General features: G+C 41.1%; 1 protein-coding gene across 3 annotated transcripts in view; it reads left to right on the top strand.

The window, feature by feature from the left end:
- Positions 1-17,830, top strand: part of arfip1 (ADP-ribosylation factor interacting protein 1 (arfaptin 1)) — a 29,255-nt gene that overhangs the window by 5,393 nt on the left and 6,032 nt on the right. For 2 of the 3 annotated variants that reach the window (XM_084045297.1, XM_084045295.1), the window contains 6 exons: positions 9,038-9,139; positions 9,647-9,761; positions 12,011-12,112; positions 14,835-14,947; positions 16,088-16,309; positions 16,992-17,149. In XM_084045297.1, coding sequence (XP_083901423.1) covers positions 9,047-9,139; positions 9,647-9,761; positions 12,011-12,112; positions 14,835-14,947; positions 16,088-16,309; positions 16,992-17,149 — 803 coding nt within the window. In that variant the 5' untranslated portion in view covers positions 9,038-9,046. The remainder of the gene's footprint in view (positions 1-9,037; positions 9,140-9,646; positions 9,762-12,010; positions 12,113-14,834; positions 14,948-16,087; positions 16,310-16,991; positions 17,150-17,830) is intronic. The other variant, XM_084045296.1, reaches the window with a different exon arrangement.

Raw genomic sequence — 17,830 nt, 5'->3', positions numbered from 1 at the left:
CTGCTTTTTGTGCTATTCTCAATCATTTTGAAAAGTGAGATTTCTACCTTTTTTTTTTATAATATAATAATGATTCGCATTTAATGACATGCCATTGCCCAACATAGAGAGACCAGGTTTAAAGTGGTTAAAGAAACTCTTCTTGCCAGTCTGTATTTGTTCCCCCAGATCCAGAGCTGTCAAAACCGTTCTAACACAGTGATATGACAGTGACCATGCTGACCGCCAACTGCTGTGTCTTGGGACTCCATTCCCAACATGACAAATCTCTCCTCTCTGACCGCAATTCAATTCAATCCAGTTTTTAATCATACTGCCAAATCACAAGTTGCCTCAAGACACTCCATTTTCACAATAGTTTTTAAAGGTTAAGCTTCAGTGATGTAATACTGGGAATACTACATGAACATGATTCAACAGCTTGAATTGTGACACGGTACAACAGCCTCAGCAGATCTCACAACCCTTCTCTCTCTGTTATGTCTTAACTTTTATTTACTCCCCACAATATTATCTTACTAAAAATAATAATAATTGTCTTTAATGTGATAATGTCCCCTCAGTGATATTCATCTTCACAGTCTGTTCCAACAGAAAAAACATAACCATATAGCACAGAACAACATAACACCAAGACAATACATGAAGTCCACAGTATACACAACTTTTGTTTGGTGCAGCAATGGCTGAAGGGACAAAACTCCTACTAAAACGAACGCTTTGCCATTTCAAAGTTCTGTATCTTCGTCCAGATGGCACTTCAGATGAGTTTGAAGTGATGATGTAGGGGATTTGTAGTGTCATTTGCTATTTGCTATGAGTTCTAAGCGTGTGATGGGTTTTACTGTTCATATCAGAAAGTGTGGGTGTCGGAAGTCTCATAATCTGGGGCAGTACGGGTATTACTGAACAGTTTGTTTTTGTTAGACATGGACAATATAGTGAAAAAAAAACATGGGGGCCAAATAATACAACAGAACAGGTTGAATAATGCTTTCGTACAGTAATAACACAGACTAGTCAGTATGTGGAGAGAGATGTCCCTCCTCCTTGCCGATTGTTTGTTTAGACGTCATTTCCATGACGACAGGCATGTCTTTATCTACCTGACAGTTAGACACGCCCTCCTGTGAATGCTCCGCTGCCAGCCTGTCTGTCTGTCAGGCGGGAGCGTCGTGTAGCCTTTTAAGTATTTATGCCGCGTGTGTTACGTGACACCAAATGTACCCATAACAACAACCGGTCTGCAGGTTTGAGACGTTAACGTTTACGGCGGAAACATTTGACAGAGCTTTGGTTGGGGACCCTCTCTGCGTTCTTTGAGGCTGTTCCAAATCTCCCCTTACAGGTCTGTAACTCTGAGAGTGTGCAAATGGAACCAAATGGACCCTTACGGGTCCATTTGGTTCCATTTGCACACTCTCAGAGTTATGGGGGGGCCTTTAACCCATTTAGACCGGGGAAAGAATCTGTTTAGATTTATTTGGCTATTCAAATAAAGCCGATCTACAAGCTCATAGCTCGGCACTCTGTGCCACGCTATGAGCTTGTAGATCTGCTATTTTTGAAAAATACTATAGTGAAAATGTGTGCAAATCTTTGAATGTATATAGCGAACATTTGTAAATCTTTGCTTCTGGGGGTTCAACAAATGTCTTAAATCCTAAGTTACTTGGAAAAAACGTATGTTGCTATAATATCAGTGGTTCTAAAACTTTTTATGTCAAGGACCCCTCCAAATAATATGTATTTGGCCGTGGACCCCGCCGTCTCAAAATATGTTGTTCCGTCAACCCCCCCAGAAGCAAAGATTTTAGTTAAAAATGTTGTTTAAAAAAATATATATACTCAAAAATTGATTCGCACCAATTTTCAAGATTTTTCAAAAATAGCCAAAGAAATCTTAAAATGAAACGGATGCGTTCCCGGTCTTAATGGGTTAAATAAAAACAAGTTTGAGACCGCTGATGTAGCGTGATTATGACTGACTGTATCACACAGCATGGGTTGAGATCTCTGATCTACAACCGTTCCGGGGGGCTGGTGGTGTTGTTGTTGTATCCGAGGCGAACCCTTTTTCTACCCCTTGTTTTTCAGTAGCGGGGGGCGGGGGGCGGGGAGCGGGGGGCGCCCTAGTCCCTACGTCACATCCTAGACGGATAGCTCCGCCCACACTGGGCGAGCGCTGTCAGTGCAGCGGAAGTCGATGCGCAGACGGCTTTGTTGTTGAGGCCCGACTGACGCACGCTCATGAGAAACAGCAGAAATGAAATCTGGCGAAAACAGTTGCGTGCATTAAACTTTAAAGGAAACATGCAGTCTAAATATATAATAAATATCCATTTGCCTAATTCACCACTACTTTTGCGACTGTGTCTCAACGTGTTTTTACTGGTTAAATAAAGGTTAAGTAAAAAATAAAATTTGCGTTTGAAACTTATATTACACTTTCACGACAGCCTAAGTATAAACTGTTATATTAGATGAGTGAAACAGCTGTCTCACCACTACTTTTGCGACTGTGTCTCAACGTGGTTTTACTGGTTAAATTAAAAATAAAATTTGCGTTTGAAACTTAGAATTTCTCTAAATATTACACTTTCACGACAGCCTAAGTATAAACTGTTATATTAGATGAGTGAAACAGCTGTCGATACAGTCAATATAAGTAAATCATTATATGATGATAGCCTTATGAGTAACTTTTTTATAATTTCGGGACATTTTGTTATTTTGCACAACACCTTTGTACAACGAAGTATAAAATAGGGTTGATTAAAGTGTTTAATCAATGTATTTGATAGTAAAAAATCTATAAACATTCTTTTTTAAAGAATGCGGTTCTATGAATTGGTCCATCATCATCAAGATGATCAAAAAGCCACGCAAAGAATGTGGTTCTATGAATTGGTCCATCATCATCAAGATGATCAAAAAGCCACGCCAAGAATGCGCCCCCCGCTCCCCGCCCCCCGCTACTGAAAAACAAGGGGTAGAAAAAGGGTTCGCGTATCCGAGAGGGGAGATAACCCAAACACAGTCGTCTTGTATTGGCTCCTCCGAGGCTGTTTAACCCTTTAGTAAGACCCCATATCAGATGACACATGATATAAACAAAGCAAAGCTCTGTACATGTGTGCTGGTTGCAGGCTGTTGCCAGTGGCCTGCCTATTATATCCGCTGGTTTTCTGCAGAATTGAACAAAAGAGCTGGAGAATGGTGTCTGAGAATATAGGCTATAGCCTAGTCTAGTCTTCTACTTGTTCAAAACTCTTTACACAGTTCTCTGTATCAACATGTAGCTGTCTTGGCAGAACACAGTGGATAATTTCACACCTCAAAATGTCTCTCAAAATGAGACGGTTCTTCTATCCTTCAAATTCAAAATACTGCATAAATACTCCCAAAATCAAATCATTCTACCAAAGCACTACATAAATCAAATAGCTCTAAAAGGCTGTGTACTGTACATGTCTCGTAATCAAATTATTTAACCATGTGTTGTATTTGTGACAAAGTCATTCAAAAATATACTCAGACAATACGTGATGTTGTCTTTTGCAAAATGTGTCTGACTGGCTGTAGATGCAATCTGTTTTACTGGTGGTTGTGTTAGAGTGAGAAAAGAACTGAGGAATTCTGAAAGCCGTAATCATCATTGAAGGAAAAAGCCACGATTCCCAGTTTCATTCACGCCGACTGCTGCTGTGCTGTGTGAAGAGGTTTGGAAAAAGGGCTGAGACATGCTTGTAACCAACTGGAAAAAAACATGAATCAAGACAGTTTGGCTTCTTGTGAACTTTGGTTTGCATGATGCAATGAGGCTTGATGCAAGACCACCTCTGTCTCTTTAGGACACTTCATTATCTCAATAGAAACAGTTGGCACAGCCTATTGTTTTAATCAATGTATCCCTGGCATCCCTATTTTGGGCATGTAATTACAGGTGAAAATTACCCCCCCCCCCAAAAAAAAAAAAAAAAATAAAAAAATATTTTAAGAAAATAAATGTCAAAATCTTCCAAACATAGCAGATCTAGAAGCTCACAATGCGTCGTGTTGTGAGCTTGTAGATCAGGTATTTCCGCTATTCCTTGCACGACCAAGCTTCACTACATATACATTGTGTAGGCTGTGTGCGCCCACACAGCCCCTTAGGCTTTCATTTCTATTCATGTCTGTGTAATTACAAAAAAATCTTGAATGGAATCAGATTCTCCCCTTTTAGAATTAGCCTGGAGGGAAGTTTGTACTAGTTGTCTGCGTAAACGTGTGAACCAATATATTCTATTAAGTCACTCATTGGCGTGTGGCATTTAAACAAACCTACCCGTTTAGGCCAGTATAGAAGGCCTGTATCTTATTACCAGTTGATCTGGTGACCATGTTGTGCATTATTTAGTTCAGATCTAGATACTGTAGGAGCAGGAAGTTTTGCTCAAAGTCTCCTGCTGGAATTTCCTTCTCATAATAATAACGTTTTACAATAGCAGTATACTGTGCCAAGTTAACTGCCAGGCGGCCAGCTCAAGGTTGAATGGATTTGTGCTTTTATAGTCCTGACCTGTCTTGCTTGTCAAAGAGCTTTATACTGATTAGGTCAGTAGTTGATGTATATTGATATATATTTGGCCGCGGGACCCCCCATCTGAAAATGTTTTGTGCCAGGAACCCCCAGAAAAGAAGATTTATGTAAAAAAAAACTTAGATAATTCAAAAGTTTCCAAACATTTTCGATATCATTCAAAACATCTTCAAAAATAGCAGATCTACAAGGGTGCCGCGCTGTGAGCTTGTAGATCTGCTATTTTTGAATAGTCAACGTATAAATGGATAAAGTAGTTAAAACGGCTCTTTTTATATAAGTTTATTTAACTTTTGCTGGGAACACCCCCTGGAACCACCTCAAGGACCCCTGTTGGGGGGGTCCCCGGACCCCTCTTTTTGAGAACCAATGGATTAGGTCATTCATTGTCCCAGTTCCCTGGTCTAGTGTAACTAAACCACACAGTACAGGAAACTGACCCAGCCAGCAGTGGCTGTAACGTTTAGACAGGAGGACATGGCCTGAAATAAACTTCTTTTTTTTTGTGTCGCCACAAATTGTTATACGGTCACCCAGCCTGTGGCCTACTAAAAATCCACTGACTTGTGTTTCAGACCAGCGTTGCCAACTTTGCTCATTATAAGCACCAGTGGTTCTCAAACTTTTTCATGTCAAGGATATCAAAATGATATGCATTTGGCTGCGGCCCCCATCTCAAAAATATTTTTTGCCATGACAGGAACCTCCAGAAGGAAAGATTTGAGTTAAAAATGTTTACTTTAACGATAAACTGTATATTAAAAAATGTGCAGAAATTTTCATGATAAAAAAGTGCAGATCTTCAAGCTTGTATATCTGCTATTTTTGAATGGCCAAAGTATAGGAGGAGATCTCTGATGGTTAAACCAAAGAATAGGCCCGCACACCGAAACTTTTTGCTCTTTTGGCCAAAGTATAAAATATGGCTAAAATGATTGTGACGCTAGATTAACAATTTTGTGGGGGGTTGACATGAAAATGTTTGAGAACCGCTGCTCTGAAACAACATTAGACATTAAAGTTTGACTGACCTGCCCCTAGTCGCTTATTTTTCTTGCAAAATCTGGCAACACTGTAAGTGGCCCGCTGTTTAGCCAACGTGTCACAGTATCAGTTTGCACTGTGTGTGTGTGTGTGTGTGTGTGTGTGTGTGTGTGTGTGTGTGTGTGTCTCTCTGCGGCAAAGGTGAACTTGTTTTGCATAGGTTTCAAAGAGGCATCAGTCTTCTACGTAGTTTATTTAACAATCCATCGTGACATAATAGGTTAGTCTTTCTTCCCTGTGAATAGGCTCTATGCACAGCAGCCATATTGGAAAGAAATTGGGCCTCTTCTTACTTCCTTCACAGGTGTTACCAATGATACTAATGAAGGCTCTGTTCCATTCTGGTCAGGGTGCTGATATTGTGCATGTTGGCTCACTAGAAACACTCCATTTTGGTTCCCAAATGGCCTCTTATGGTGGGTGTGTAACTCTGAGAGTGTACAAATGGAACCAAATGGACCCTTACGGGTCCATTTGGGTCCATTTGGTTCCATTTGTACACTCAGAGTTATGGGGGTCCTTGAAAATAAGACAACCACTATGCCACACTAAATGGAACAGAGCCTTAATTAGTATCATTGGTAACACCTGTGAAGGAAGTAAGGAAGGGGCCCAATTCATTCCCAATATGGCTGCTGTGCATAGAGACTATTGCTGCCTCGCTAGATTTTGTGGAGTGTAGCTCAAGCCTGTAGCTATAAATAAGGGAGTATGCTGGTCAGTGATTTTATTCCTCTGGTCTGGGAAAGTGACACGGTGACTTGGCAGAGAAAAGAGTGAATGACACTCCCCTGAGGGCCCACTGAAACACTGTACTTCCTTTGTATCACGTTTGTGTCGTTGTTCATCTACTACTGCAGTGGTTTTCATCCCTTTTCATATCAAGGTCCATTATTTATTCAGCATTTGAGCCACGGAACCACCATTTGATGAGATTTAGACACTCAGACCCAAAACTTTGAATATTGTGTTATCGTTTCATAAGATTTTGTCCACAATTCCATGCTGTATTGATGTGGTACCAATAGGAGAGATAACAGGCAAACGTTGATCAAAAGAACAATTCTTTAATTAAGTAAATGTTTAACAATAATTTAACTCTTGAGAGCGTAAAATGAAACCAAATGGACCCGTAAGGGTCCATTTGGTTTCATTTTACGCTCTCAAGAGTTAAAGATCTATAAGGGTCCATTTGCTTAGCAACTCTCCATCATTTAGCTGGGGACCACCTGGAACCCCCTCAAGGACCGCTGGTGGTCACTGGTTGAGAACCACTGATTTTACCGTATAATCTGCTTAAATGAACGTGAAGTTATAACATCACAAACTAAGCGCCAGCCTACAATGTATGTTCATTTATGTTCTGAGAACGGCTCTCTTAACAAGTCTGTCTCGTACAAAATGTTTCGCCTAGATTCCTTGCGAGCCAGGCTAGTACACCGTAATGAAGTCAAACAATGACGAGGTCTTCAGCTTGACCCAAATAGTTTGACTTGAGCTGCAATAATGAACGTCATTGTAAAAAGCCTGGTTTGTGCGCCTGTGCCGCGTGTGCTCACAACGCATCACGCTGCTAAGTGTCGTGAGCTTGTATATCTGCTACTTTCAGTGTGACATGACGCGCAACTAACTATAAATAAACCAGGTATTTTGAAATCATTGCAGGCATTTCTGCCCTGAAAACCCTTGTGTAAAGCATTTCCATGGAGACTGACAGTAGATCTTTAGAATGAATCCAGTAATAGTCTCGCTTGTATTGGTTTCGTATCGGATGGTCATTCCTCAGTTAATATGGTAGCTCAGTGGTTGAAGCGTGGGTGTGACAACCTTTTATTTAACCCATTCAGACCTGAGGCTGATGCTACAAATGCCTTCTATATCAGTAGTTCTCGCACTTTCAAGACTTTTTCAAAAATGTTCAAAAAATAGCAGATGTACAAGCTTGTGTGTGAGCTTGTACATCCTATTTTTTAATAGCCTACGCTAAAATCTAAAGATGCTTTCCTGGTTTTAATGGGTTGACACAAGAAACCTACCATACTCAAAATCTGCCAGTTCAGTCATGTGGAGGATGTTTTAACATTCAAACATATCTGGAGGAGTCTGCTGAACTTTGGAAAGAAAGGACATGGAGGATAAAATTATATATCCTCCATTTCCCTGATGAATAAGGGTGGGTCGAGAGACTCGAGAGGCTGTTTGGCAAGCAGAATGTCGCTGGTTCGACACCAGGCCCACCCCGTCTTGTGTCGGAAGTGTCCTTGAGCAAGACACTTACTTATAACCCCTAATTGCTTCCCGGGCACTGTATTAATAGCGCCTACTGCTCCTAATAGTCAGGAGGATATGCAGAGGACGGATGTGCTTAAATGTACAGTGACAGCAAATATCCCAAAACAACTAAAGGGGATAACATTATAATTGTCTAGTATGTTGTAATGTGTAGTACGGTACATCACCTAGTTCTGAAGAAGTTATAGAAGCTGATCTGTACATCTGTTATGATATTATATAAATATTATGATGCTATATATATATAGAACCCCAGTGGTTCTCCTGGGGCGATGTCCACAATATGGCAGCCCTTCAACTGCCACGTGACATATAGGACAACATGAGGCTTATTTTACAAGGAAACCACTGCTGTCGGGGCAGAAACCTCATATCTCCATATTTTAACTTTTAAATAATTGTTTAAATGAATGTCCTTCATCATAGTTAAGTCACATTTTAGTATAGCCCGATATCACGATACATTTGCCAAAGGGCTGCACATAAAAACAAGCAATTAATAAAACGATAATACAAGAGTGTCCCAAAAAAGTACAGTAGAGAAAATAGCCGATCAATGCGTTGTGAGCTTGTACTGTAGATTGGTTAATTTCACTATTTTATTGAATTAACCCACTAAGACCGGGAATGCATCTGTGTGTCATTTTTATATTCCTTTGACTATTCAAAAATAGCAGATGAAGAAGCTCATAGCTATCAGCTTGTATATATGCTTGTATATATGAGCTTATAGATCAGTGTTTCTTAAACTTTTTCATGTCAAGAACCTCCCAAAATGATGTGTATTTGGCGGCGGACCCCCGTCTGAAGATATTTTGTTCCAGGGAACCCCAGAAGCAAAGATTTGAGTTAAAAATGTAACAACACATTTTCAAGATTTTTTTTTCAAAAAATAGCCCAAAGAAATCTTACAATGACACAGATTCTTTCCCGGTCTAAATGGGTTAATAATAATTATAGTAACAATCTAAAAGGAACAGTTTCGGACATACAGGGTTTCCACCCGACAGTAACCAAATTCCAGATGCTTCTTCTGTGAGGTAGGTTTGGAATGCTCCAATGCATTGCCAGTGAAATGAGCTGCTGCTACAGTCTGTGTGATGTCTGGTCCTCCAGGGTGGCGTTATGGCTGAGGAGGTCCACAGAAGCTCAGCCGCTGAGATCTCGGTGACCAGCAATGGAGATCTGGAGGAGAACCCAGAGGACGTCTTCAGGAGGGTAACCTGCAATCCACCTTTTTATTATGTATCATTTGAAAGCAAATGTGTAGCCACTTAAGCCCTGTTTAAAAAATAGTGGAAATAGCGGATTTACAAGCCCTTGTAGATTGGCAATTATTACGTTTTTGGGGAAATTCTTGGAACATTTCCACCTAGAGTGACATTGATCTTCTATTTCTTTAAATGTTTTTATTTAAATGTATTCTTATGTGTTGGTGAGAGTTACCTGTAAAAGGTCGCCCTCTAGAGGCATTTGACAAAAACAAAAGCAACTACAGTGTCAATTCAATTAACCATTTTCAACCTGGCATCTCTATTTTGGATAAAAATGTATTTTAAAAAATAGCTAAACACAGTGCGTTGTAGCTATATTTGCGTGACACTGTCGTTCAATGAAGTATAGAATAGGGCTTAAGTGGTTAACAGAACAGTTAATCTACATTTGACAAGATGGTCATCATAAACTGAGTGTTGGATGGTTATTTCCTATGCTGTGGAATTGCAGCCGGAACAAGGTGGCTCGGAAGGTTCCCGGTTCGATACCTACCTCTCAGAGGCATCCGTCTCACCCGGCAGCCTGGCTGCCACAGAAGGCATCATTGAATCAGGACCATACAAAGGTAAAAAAAAAAACATGTTTTTTTCTCCTTTTCTAAAGGCCTGATTTATACTTTGTTGCACGCCGGTGGTGTTCACGCACGGACAATAGCAGATCTGCAAGCTCACAACGCATCAGATGGGCTATTTTCACGCTCGACACTGGCACACAACTAAGTATAAATCAGGGTGGTTTAGGGTGGTTAAAATGTAAAGGAAGTGAATGTGGCAATAAGAGTATATGAAGGATTAATTGATACCTTTTTATGAAGGTGTCTCATTAAATTGTAAACGCTTGTTGCACTCTGCATGTGGAGCTGATTTGGAGTCCATGCACTCCCATGTTGACCATTTAACCCCACTTGGTTGACCGGAGTCCCCCAGGGCTCTATAATAGGTCCTCTCCTTTTTCCCTCTACACCAACTCTCTTCACCAAAAATAGCAGCTCTACAAGCTCACAACGCTTCGTAATGCGTGAGCTGACGTCCACAATGTGAGATGTCTTTCCTGAAAGTATCAAATTGTTGGATTAAATCGTAACAGACATTTAACTAAAACTTGTTTGCGATAGACCACATAATAAATGTATTATCCTTCATAGGCTGATCTAAAATCACTTTGTGGCATTTGATGGATTTTGCATCATGCAGCGGTTGCACTCTGCAAGCCGCTATCACTTAGGCTTTTCATCTGATCAATGGCAGATTTGAATTTGTAAAGGTGTTCATCCAGATGAGATTAAATGAATTAGCTCTGATCTGCATTTTGCGGTGCTCTCTTCCCGTTTCATCATCGTGTCTTTAATTACGAATGCAAATCAAAGCACTCGTCTCGCTGAGGAGTCGGCTAACATTGCCAGTAAAAAATCTGGAACAACGTCCGTTCTCGTCCTTGAGGCAGTAAATGGTTTTATTGATTTTTAAAGTGGGTGTGTGCTTGCTAACCCTGTACGTATTACGCAAGTACAGACAGACAGCTGCTGTGGTCGCCATGTCCGGCAGTAGCTATAGAACAACGCATTTGTAGTTCCAAATGATTGATTGATGTTTTTATTGCCAAAAATAAATTACATTACCATGTTTGTACTTTGTGAAAAGTTTAAAATACAAAAAAGCTGTAGAGCTTGTGTGGTACAGAGTGTAGTACAATTTCAATGCACTACACGGGTAAAATGGCAAAGAACAACATGGGGACTGTAAATGGAACCAACTCAACTAATAGATAGTTTAGGTCCTGCTGCTAGTCTGCCAGCTCTTAATGGAGGACTTGAAGTTAACGCATTGACTTAAGGCCTGTAGGTAACCCGTTCCACATAACTGCTGCAGAGTATAAAAACATGTCTGCAGAGTAATAAAACATGTCTTTTGAATCTATTGTAAGTCGCTTTGGATAAAAGCGTCTGCTAAATGACTAATGTAATGTAATGCTAAATACAAAGCCTGTGGAGCTCCCTCTGGTGGAATAATTGTGTACTAACCTTAGACTAACCTTAGAAATAGGAAAGTCTAGATTTGGGATATTTGGGGATCTACTTTGTATGTTCACAGTGAGTGTAAGACACATGACTTGCATACAATGAACATGCGAAACCGTCTAAGCAAAGACTTTTCATCACGTATGCTAAATTCACACCAGCAGTGGTATTCCGCCTCTATCTACGTTGGGAGAAAAAGCAGCGAGGTTACATGTATTGTCAGGGGCAGCGATGCGGCAGGCAAAGTTGAGAAAAGTCCAACTTTGCCACTGCTACACGCAAGCCAAAGCGCCAGGCAAACGGCGCGGACTAGGCGTTCAAACCAAGATGACATCATGGGTGTTTCAGACGTTTTATACAAACCCCTTTAGCGGATAAACACAGCGGTGGAAATCGCTGTCGCTGCTATTGTGAATCTGGCGTTAAGCCCTATGTATAAAATCGTACAATGGTCTATTGTCTCTATTTCAGAGCATCCTCTTTATATTAAAATTGGCTAATGGGAGGATCGGGCGGACCACGTCATCACGCTCATGTCTCTATGACTCCATAACCATATAAGGAGTTCTCAATGCCCAAATATGGAGTGTGTCGTCGCAAACAAATAAGCCAGCTCCATATACTGTATGGGCACAGGGGCCATGCCCATACATGGGCATATACTGATGACATCAGGGATCTCCATATACGGGCGTATAACACACGAATGACGTGCCCAAAATAGGGAGCGCCAGGTTGAAGGTTGTTTTAAAATGGTTGCTACACTAACAATGTGGTCGCTCTTGAATATCTCACAGGGTCGGTCAGCCAGCCCACGTCGCCCTCGGCCCCGGTGGCCCCCAGCTCGATGGCGGCTAGCCGCCTGGCTCGCTCTAACAGCGATAGTCAGGCTGGCAAAGGTATCCGTGGAGATAAGGACCTTTTAAGACAGAGATGATATTTGCCTTTCCGCTTTGATTCACCGTCGTGCACACAAAACTAACCGCAATCAGCCCTTTACCACCTCTTTTACCATGAGCCTCTCTGTTCCCCTCTATTGGCTGCTGTCCATGCTCCTGTCACAATCACACCTCCCTCTCTCTCTCTCTCTTAGGGGCCGTGTCCACAGAATGTGTTTTATGAGCAGGTGGATATCATGTCCATAGCGCTCGCAGGCAGTGTTTATTAACACGTGCTTCGTTCGAACCTATCAACCATTGCTGTGAAAGAAAAGAAAATGCCAGAAGTGCTATTTTGGCTTTTTCCCATAGAAAAGCATGGCACACAGGCGCAGCCAGCTAAAAAAAACGCTTTCTGTGGACACAACGCCTCAAGGCTGCAGCATACTCCTTGCGGAAATTAAGTTTGGCAAGGTAATAAATAAAACATGACATCATTGCGTAGCAAACAAACAAACGTGTTATCTAATCTTGCCGAAGTTCGTTTTGGCAGTTCTCGCACCTCTAAAGATTTTCGAACTAGCTGAACGTCATCGCAGAGACACCAATGCAACGTGCGTGCGTGATTGGTCAGAAACTCAATGCGCTCATGATTGATATATCATGGTTTTATTTCCGCAATCTGCCGGGAAAAGGTTCACGGTTGTGAAGAAAAGCTGACGGAGGAGGTTAGGAGGTAGCAGTTCATTAATGGAGAGAGGTAGCACACACTTTGTCCACGGTGTCTGTCGCCAAAAATGGTGAAATCTTCGAGACAAATTATGTCAAAGCACGTCAGAGGGTGATGAAAAAGGTGACAAAATCACCATTCCTTTCCAGTACTGTATAGTGTATGTATAGTGGATAGAGTGTAACGTTCAGCATTCAGAGCGGAGCCACATTGAGTATAAAACAATTTTGTCTGCAGAGAGCTTGTTCGGTTTGGGCAAGCTGAAAAAAGTTGGACTTCGTTTGAAGTATGCTGCCAGCTTTACTCCTCATGGTGAAGTAGAAGAACGACTTTACCTCCTGCTAATCTGGGCTGATTTACAGTTAAAGAGATCGACCATTATATTGTGTCTTTTTATAAAAATGAAATTTATAAAGAAGACTCATTACACATTTGTACATCAAACTGTTGTCCAGTTCACTGCTGATTTTAAAGGTGCTGAAAGTAAATCTTCGTTAACAAGTTAAAGCTCTATATTCTCTATATTAAATATTGCTATAGTTTTTCAGTAACAGGGGTCTCCCCATCCCTCTAACTCTTTAGTAGACTTGCATAGCCAGACCCTTCACAGCTTTAGTAAAGAAAATACATTTTCAGGTGGGACACCAATTTCATAAGATAAGAATAGAGAACCCATTTTATCAGCTTAAATTGTTAGTGTCTTAGTTCTCTCTCTGATTGAATCAAAATGTTATCCCGACCTGAACATGTATTTTCTGTTTACAAAGGGCTAGAGAGACGGACCCCTGTTACTGAACAAACACTAATATACACAAACATAGCGCTATTCAACACTTCCTTTTAACAAAAGAACCTCTTAAATATTTGAGTATTGCTGATACGGTAAATACCAGTATTCTATAGAAACTAAACTGTTGACATAAACGCACACATGACCAGTGGTTGAGATGGTTGTCTGCTTTGTAACGGCAGGGGCTCAGTATTAACCTGCTCCTAGTTCCTGAACGCTGCCATAAATGAACAAGAACCTGCTTTTGCTCAACTCTTCAAGTATTTCTTATGATTCCTGCTTGCTGCTACACTGCACAGCTTGACACCTTACCTGCAGTTTCAGTGTTTCCTGTTCTGCTGAAACACTAGCAAGGAGCTTCCACATTCTCAGGGCTGTTCTTGAGTGTTTGGTATTCTTTTTTTAACAAAAAATGTATATAAATGTCAGTCCTTATTTATTAATGATGAAGATGTCAACGTGGGTTCCAGGGACCCCCAGGGATCCTACAATATTGTGCCTGGGGAACCCCATAATGGGGAACCCTTGGAGTCTGTGGCCATCATATCAGACGGGCGTCCTTGAAAAAAAAAAGGGGAAAAAAGTAGAGAATCATTGAAGTCATAGATATATATAATCAGCATCTTCTGTTTCCTCTTATGCAAATTGTCTCAACACAGTTGAGTCACGTTGAGTCCTTGGTTAAATGGTGAAAGGACCATCTCAATTCACCTTTTTTAGAAATTGCTATACATATATAATATATCTATATATATATGCGGCGGCCATAGCTGAATGGTTAGTGAGCCTGCCTAGGACTCTGGCCGTCCCAGGTACGATTCCAGCTCTCAGCAATGTGTCGAAGTGTCCCTGAGCAAGACCCCTAACCTCTAACTGCTCCCCCCTCCGCGCTCTTCTGTGGGCAGCACTCAGCTGGGTGAAGCTGAAAACTGAAGTTCCCCCATGGGATGTGATGGGTATCCAAAAAACAAGCAAACATAAATATATATATATATATATATGTATCTATGTACATTTATTTTATTTATATATATATATATATATTAGGTACATTTATATATACGTATATCTACCCTTATTCTCTGATCGACCAATAAAGTATATAATTTATACTTTGAAATAATTTGGAATGTTTTTTGGTTGATCAACACGTTCGCGTGATAAAGTATAAATGACTCTAAAGTCAGCCACCCTCTCCTCATACATGTGTGTTTATTGTTCAGGCACGATGCAAGGACAGCCAACTAGTGGAGCGGTGGTCCTGGCCGATGACCTGAAGAACCCGGCCATGGAGAAGCTGGAGTTAGTGAGGAAATGGAGTATCAACACTTATAAAGTAATGCTCTCATCTCTTTATTCTGTCTTGTTTCTTTCCTTCTCTGTCTCTCAGCGCTTGTCACTATGGGTACATCGGTTAATGGAGCTACTTTATTTGATTTAATCAATTATAAAAATAATCGATTTTAATAAAATAATCGATTTTTAAAAATGGCTAAAATAGCCAATCTACAAGCTCACAATGCTATTTTTTGCTATCTTTGTGTGACACCGTTGGGGCTTAAGTGGTTAATCAGACTAATCGATCTAGTCAAACATTTAAAATAATCAAGAAGTCTCACTCTTCCTGTTTCACTCTTAACTGTGTCTCACTCTTCCTGTCTCACATATCTCACTCCTTAGGTTTTGTGATATTTTAGGTTTGATATACCAAATCACAATGTTCTTATGCTATAGCAGAAATTTAAACAAAGATATTAAACTATCCTTTAATGTGAAATAAAGGAATTCAGTCTCCTTTTTGCTTTTATCTATGTGTACTAGTCCAGTGGTTCTCAAAGTGGAGTCCGTTCTTGAGGGGGTTCCAGGGGGTCCCCAGCAAAAGTAGTTAATGTAGCATCATAATCATTTTAACCGCTTTATCCATTTATGCGTTGGCTATTCAAAAATAGCCGATCAACAAGCTTGCAGCGCGTCACTTCATGCCGCGCTGCAAGCTTGTACATCTGCTATTTATTAAACATTTTTGACACACAAATCTTCTATTCTGGGGGTCCCTAGCCTCAGAAACCCATGCCTTTTTTTTGTTTCAAAAGAAAAAAAGCCTGGGCGAACCTTGCAGGAACAGTGGTTTCTAAACCTTGTTATCGCCTAACCAATCAGAGTGCAGAGGGGCGTCGCTCTAAATTTGTTGACGTCAACATGTTCCGTGCACAGGCTGTGGGGGGAGGGGAGGCGGGGACATAGATTGGTGAAGCAATAGGAAGTGGCGCTGGTACCGAGCGCAAGGCTTTGGATCCGCGGCTGGCTCCTCCAGTCTAGGGGGTCCCTGGCACAACATATTTTCAGATGGGGGGGGTCCCCGGCCAAGTATATATACATTTGGGGATCCTTGACAGCAAAAAGTTTGAGAACCACTGTACTAGTCTATATTACTAGTAGTAGTATGATGTAATGATGTACCATATATGTTCCACAGTGTACGAGGCAGATCCTGTCAGAGAAGATGGGCCGTGGCTCCAGGACGGTGGATGTGGAGCTGGAGGCTCAGATCGAGGTTCTACGAGACAACAAGAGGAAGTACGAACACGTGGTGAAGCTGGCCCAGACGCTGGCCAACCAGCTGACTCAGATCATGCAGACGCAGAGGCAACTGGGAGACGCCTTCGCCGACCTCAGCCTCAAATCGCCAGAACTCCACGTGAGTCTGATCAGGGTCCAACCAGGGAATGGGATGGGAGGGAATCCAATGCAATCCATGCCTAAAAATGCAATGTGTTGTGAGCTTGTAGATCATTTTCAGGAAAAAGAAAAGTGAACTAGAACATGGATGCCAAGGTTAACCACATAACCCTAAGCTGGGCATGTCATAATAGGCGAACAATGTGCAAAGAAAATGTCAAATATTGGCAGAAAATAGCAGATCTCCAAGCTACGAGCTTGTAGCTTAGCTTGTCAGCTTGTAAATCGGCTATTTTCAGTGAAGAGATTTGGTGGAGAGGGATAAAAAGCTGGCGGCCAACTAGGTACAGATCCCTGGGGGACCCCAGTCAACAAAGTATACCATTGTTGTCGGGCAGAAACCTTCATTTTTCAATTTTTTTTTTTTTTTTAAATCAATGCTATAGAACACCCTCAGTGTGTTAAGAAAGTGGTCAGTGGGGGTTTAAGTGGTTAATAATTGATAATAAAGTGATTTAGTGTAAACTTCTATATACTATACTGTATATTTTTTTCTCCACCCTTTGTCAGGGTGGAGAAGCATCTACACCTTTTTTATACATTTATTTGTTGAGGGAACAGTTATATCTCAAAATAATTTCCTGATAACCCGTGGTATGTGCTACAGTAATGAGACAAATTGAAAAAAAATGTCCTTCCAGGAGGAGTTTGGCTACAACGCTGAGACCCAAAGGCTGTTGTCCAAAAACGGAGAGACGCTGCTAAGCGCCATCACCTTCTTCATCTCCAGTGTGAACACGCTGGTGGACAAGACCATTGAAGACACCATGGTGAACATCAAGCAGTACGAGTCGGCCAGGTAACAACACAACATGTTCCATCCAGGGTTAGGGTTTGGGATCCTTTAAGGATTTTATCGATTCCGGTTCCTTAACCCATTCAAACCAGGAACGCATCTGTGTAACTACTTTATCCATATTTTATACTTTGGCTATTCAAAAATAGCAGATCTACAAGCTCATAGCACGGCACAGAGTGCCGTGCTATGAGCTTGTACATCTGCTATTTTTGAAAAATATTGACCATTTGTGCAAATATTTGAATATATATATTTTTTAAATGGAACATTTGTAACTCAAATCTTTGCTTCTGGGGGTCCCTGGAACAATATTTTAAGATGGGGTCGGGTTAGGGTCAAATGCATATCATTTTGGGTGGTCCTTGACATAAACACAGTTTGAGCACCACTGATATTAAAGCAACATAAGTTTTTCAGAAAACTGTTAGGATTTAGAAGACATTTGTAGAATCCACAGAAGCAAAGATTTGAGTGACAAATGTTTGCTTTAAAAATGTATACATATTCAAAGATTTGCTGCGCGAGAAAAAAGGACGCTCTGCTTCCAAATGTTGCCGTTTTTCGCTGTTTTTTTTTTCCTCATGCCGTTTGGTGAACCCCCCAAGGTTCGTGCCCTGTGCTGCGCTGCTTTTATCCGCCAGATTGGGACGTTCACGCCATATTTTGCACCATTACGGTGCG

This window comes from Gymnoscopelus microlampas, assembly GCF_963454915.1.
Source record: "Gymnoscopelus microlampas genome assembly, chromosome: 2".
NCBI lineage: Eukaryota > Metazoa > Chordata > Actinopteri > Myctophiformes > Myctophidae > Gymnoscopelus > Gymnoscopelus microlampas.
The sequence above is the reverse complement of the archived record's forward strand: the minus strand, read 5'-3'. Positions and strand labels throughout refer to the sequence as shown.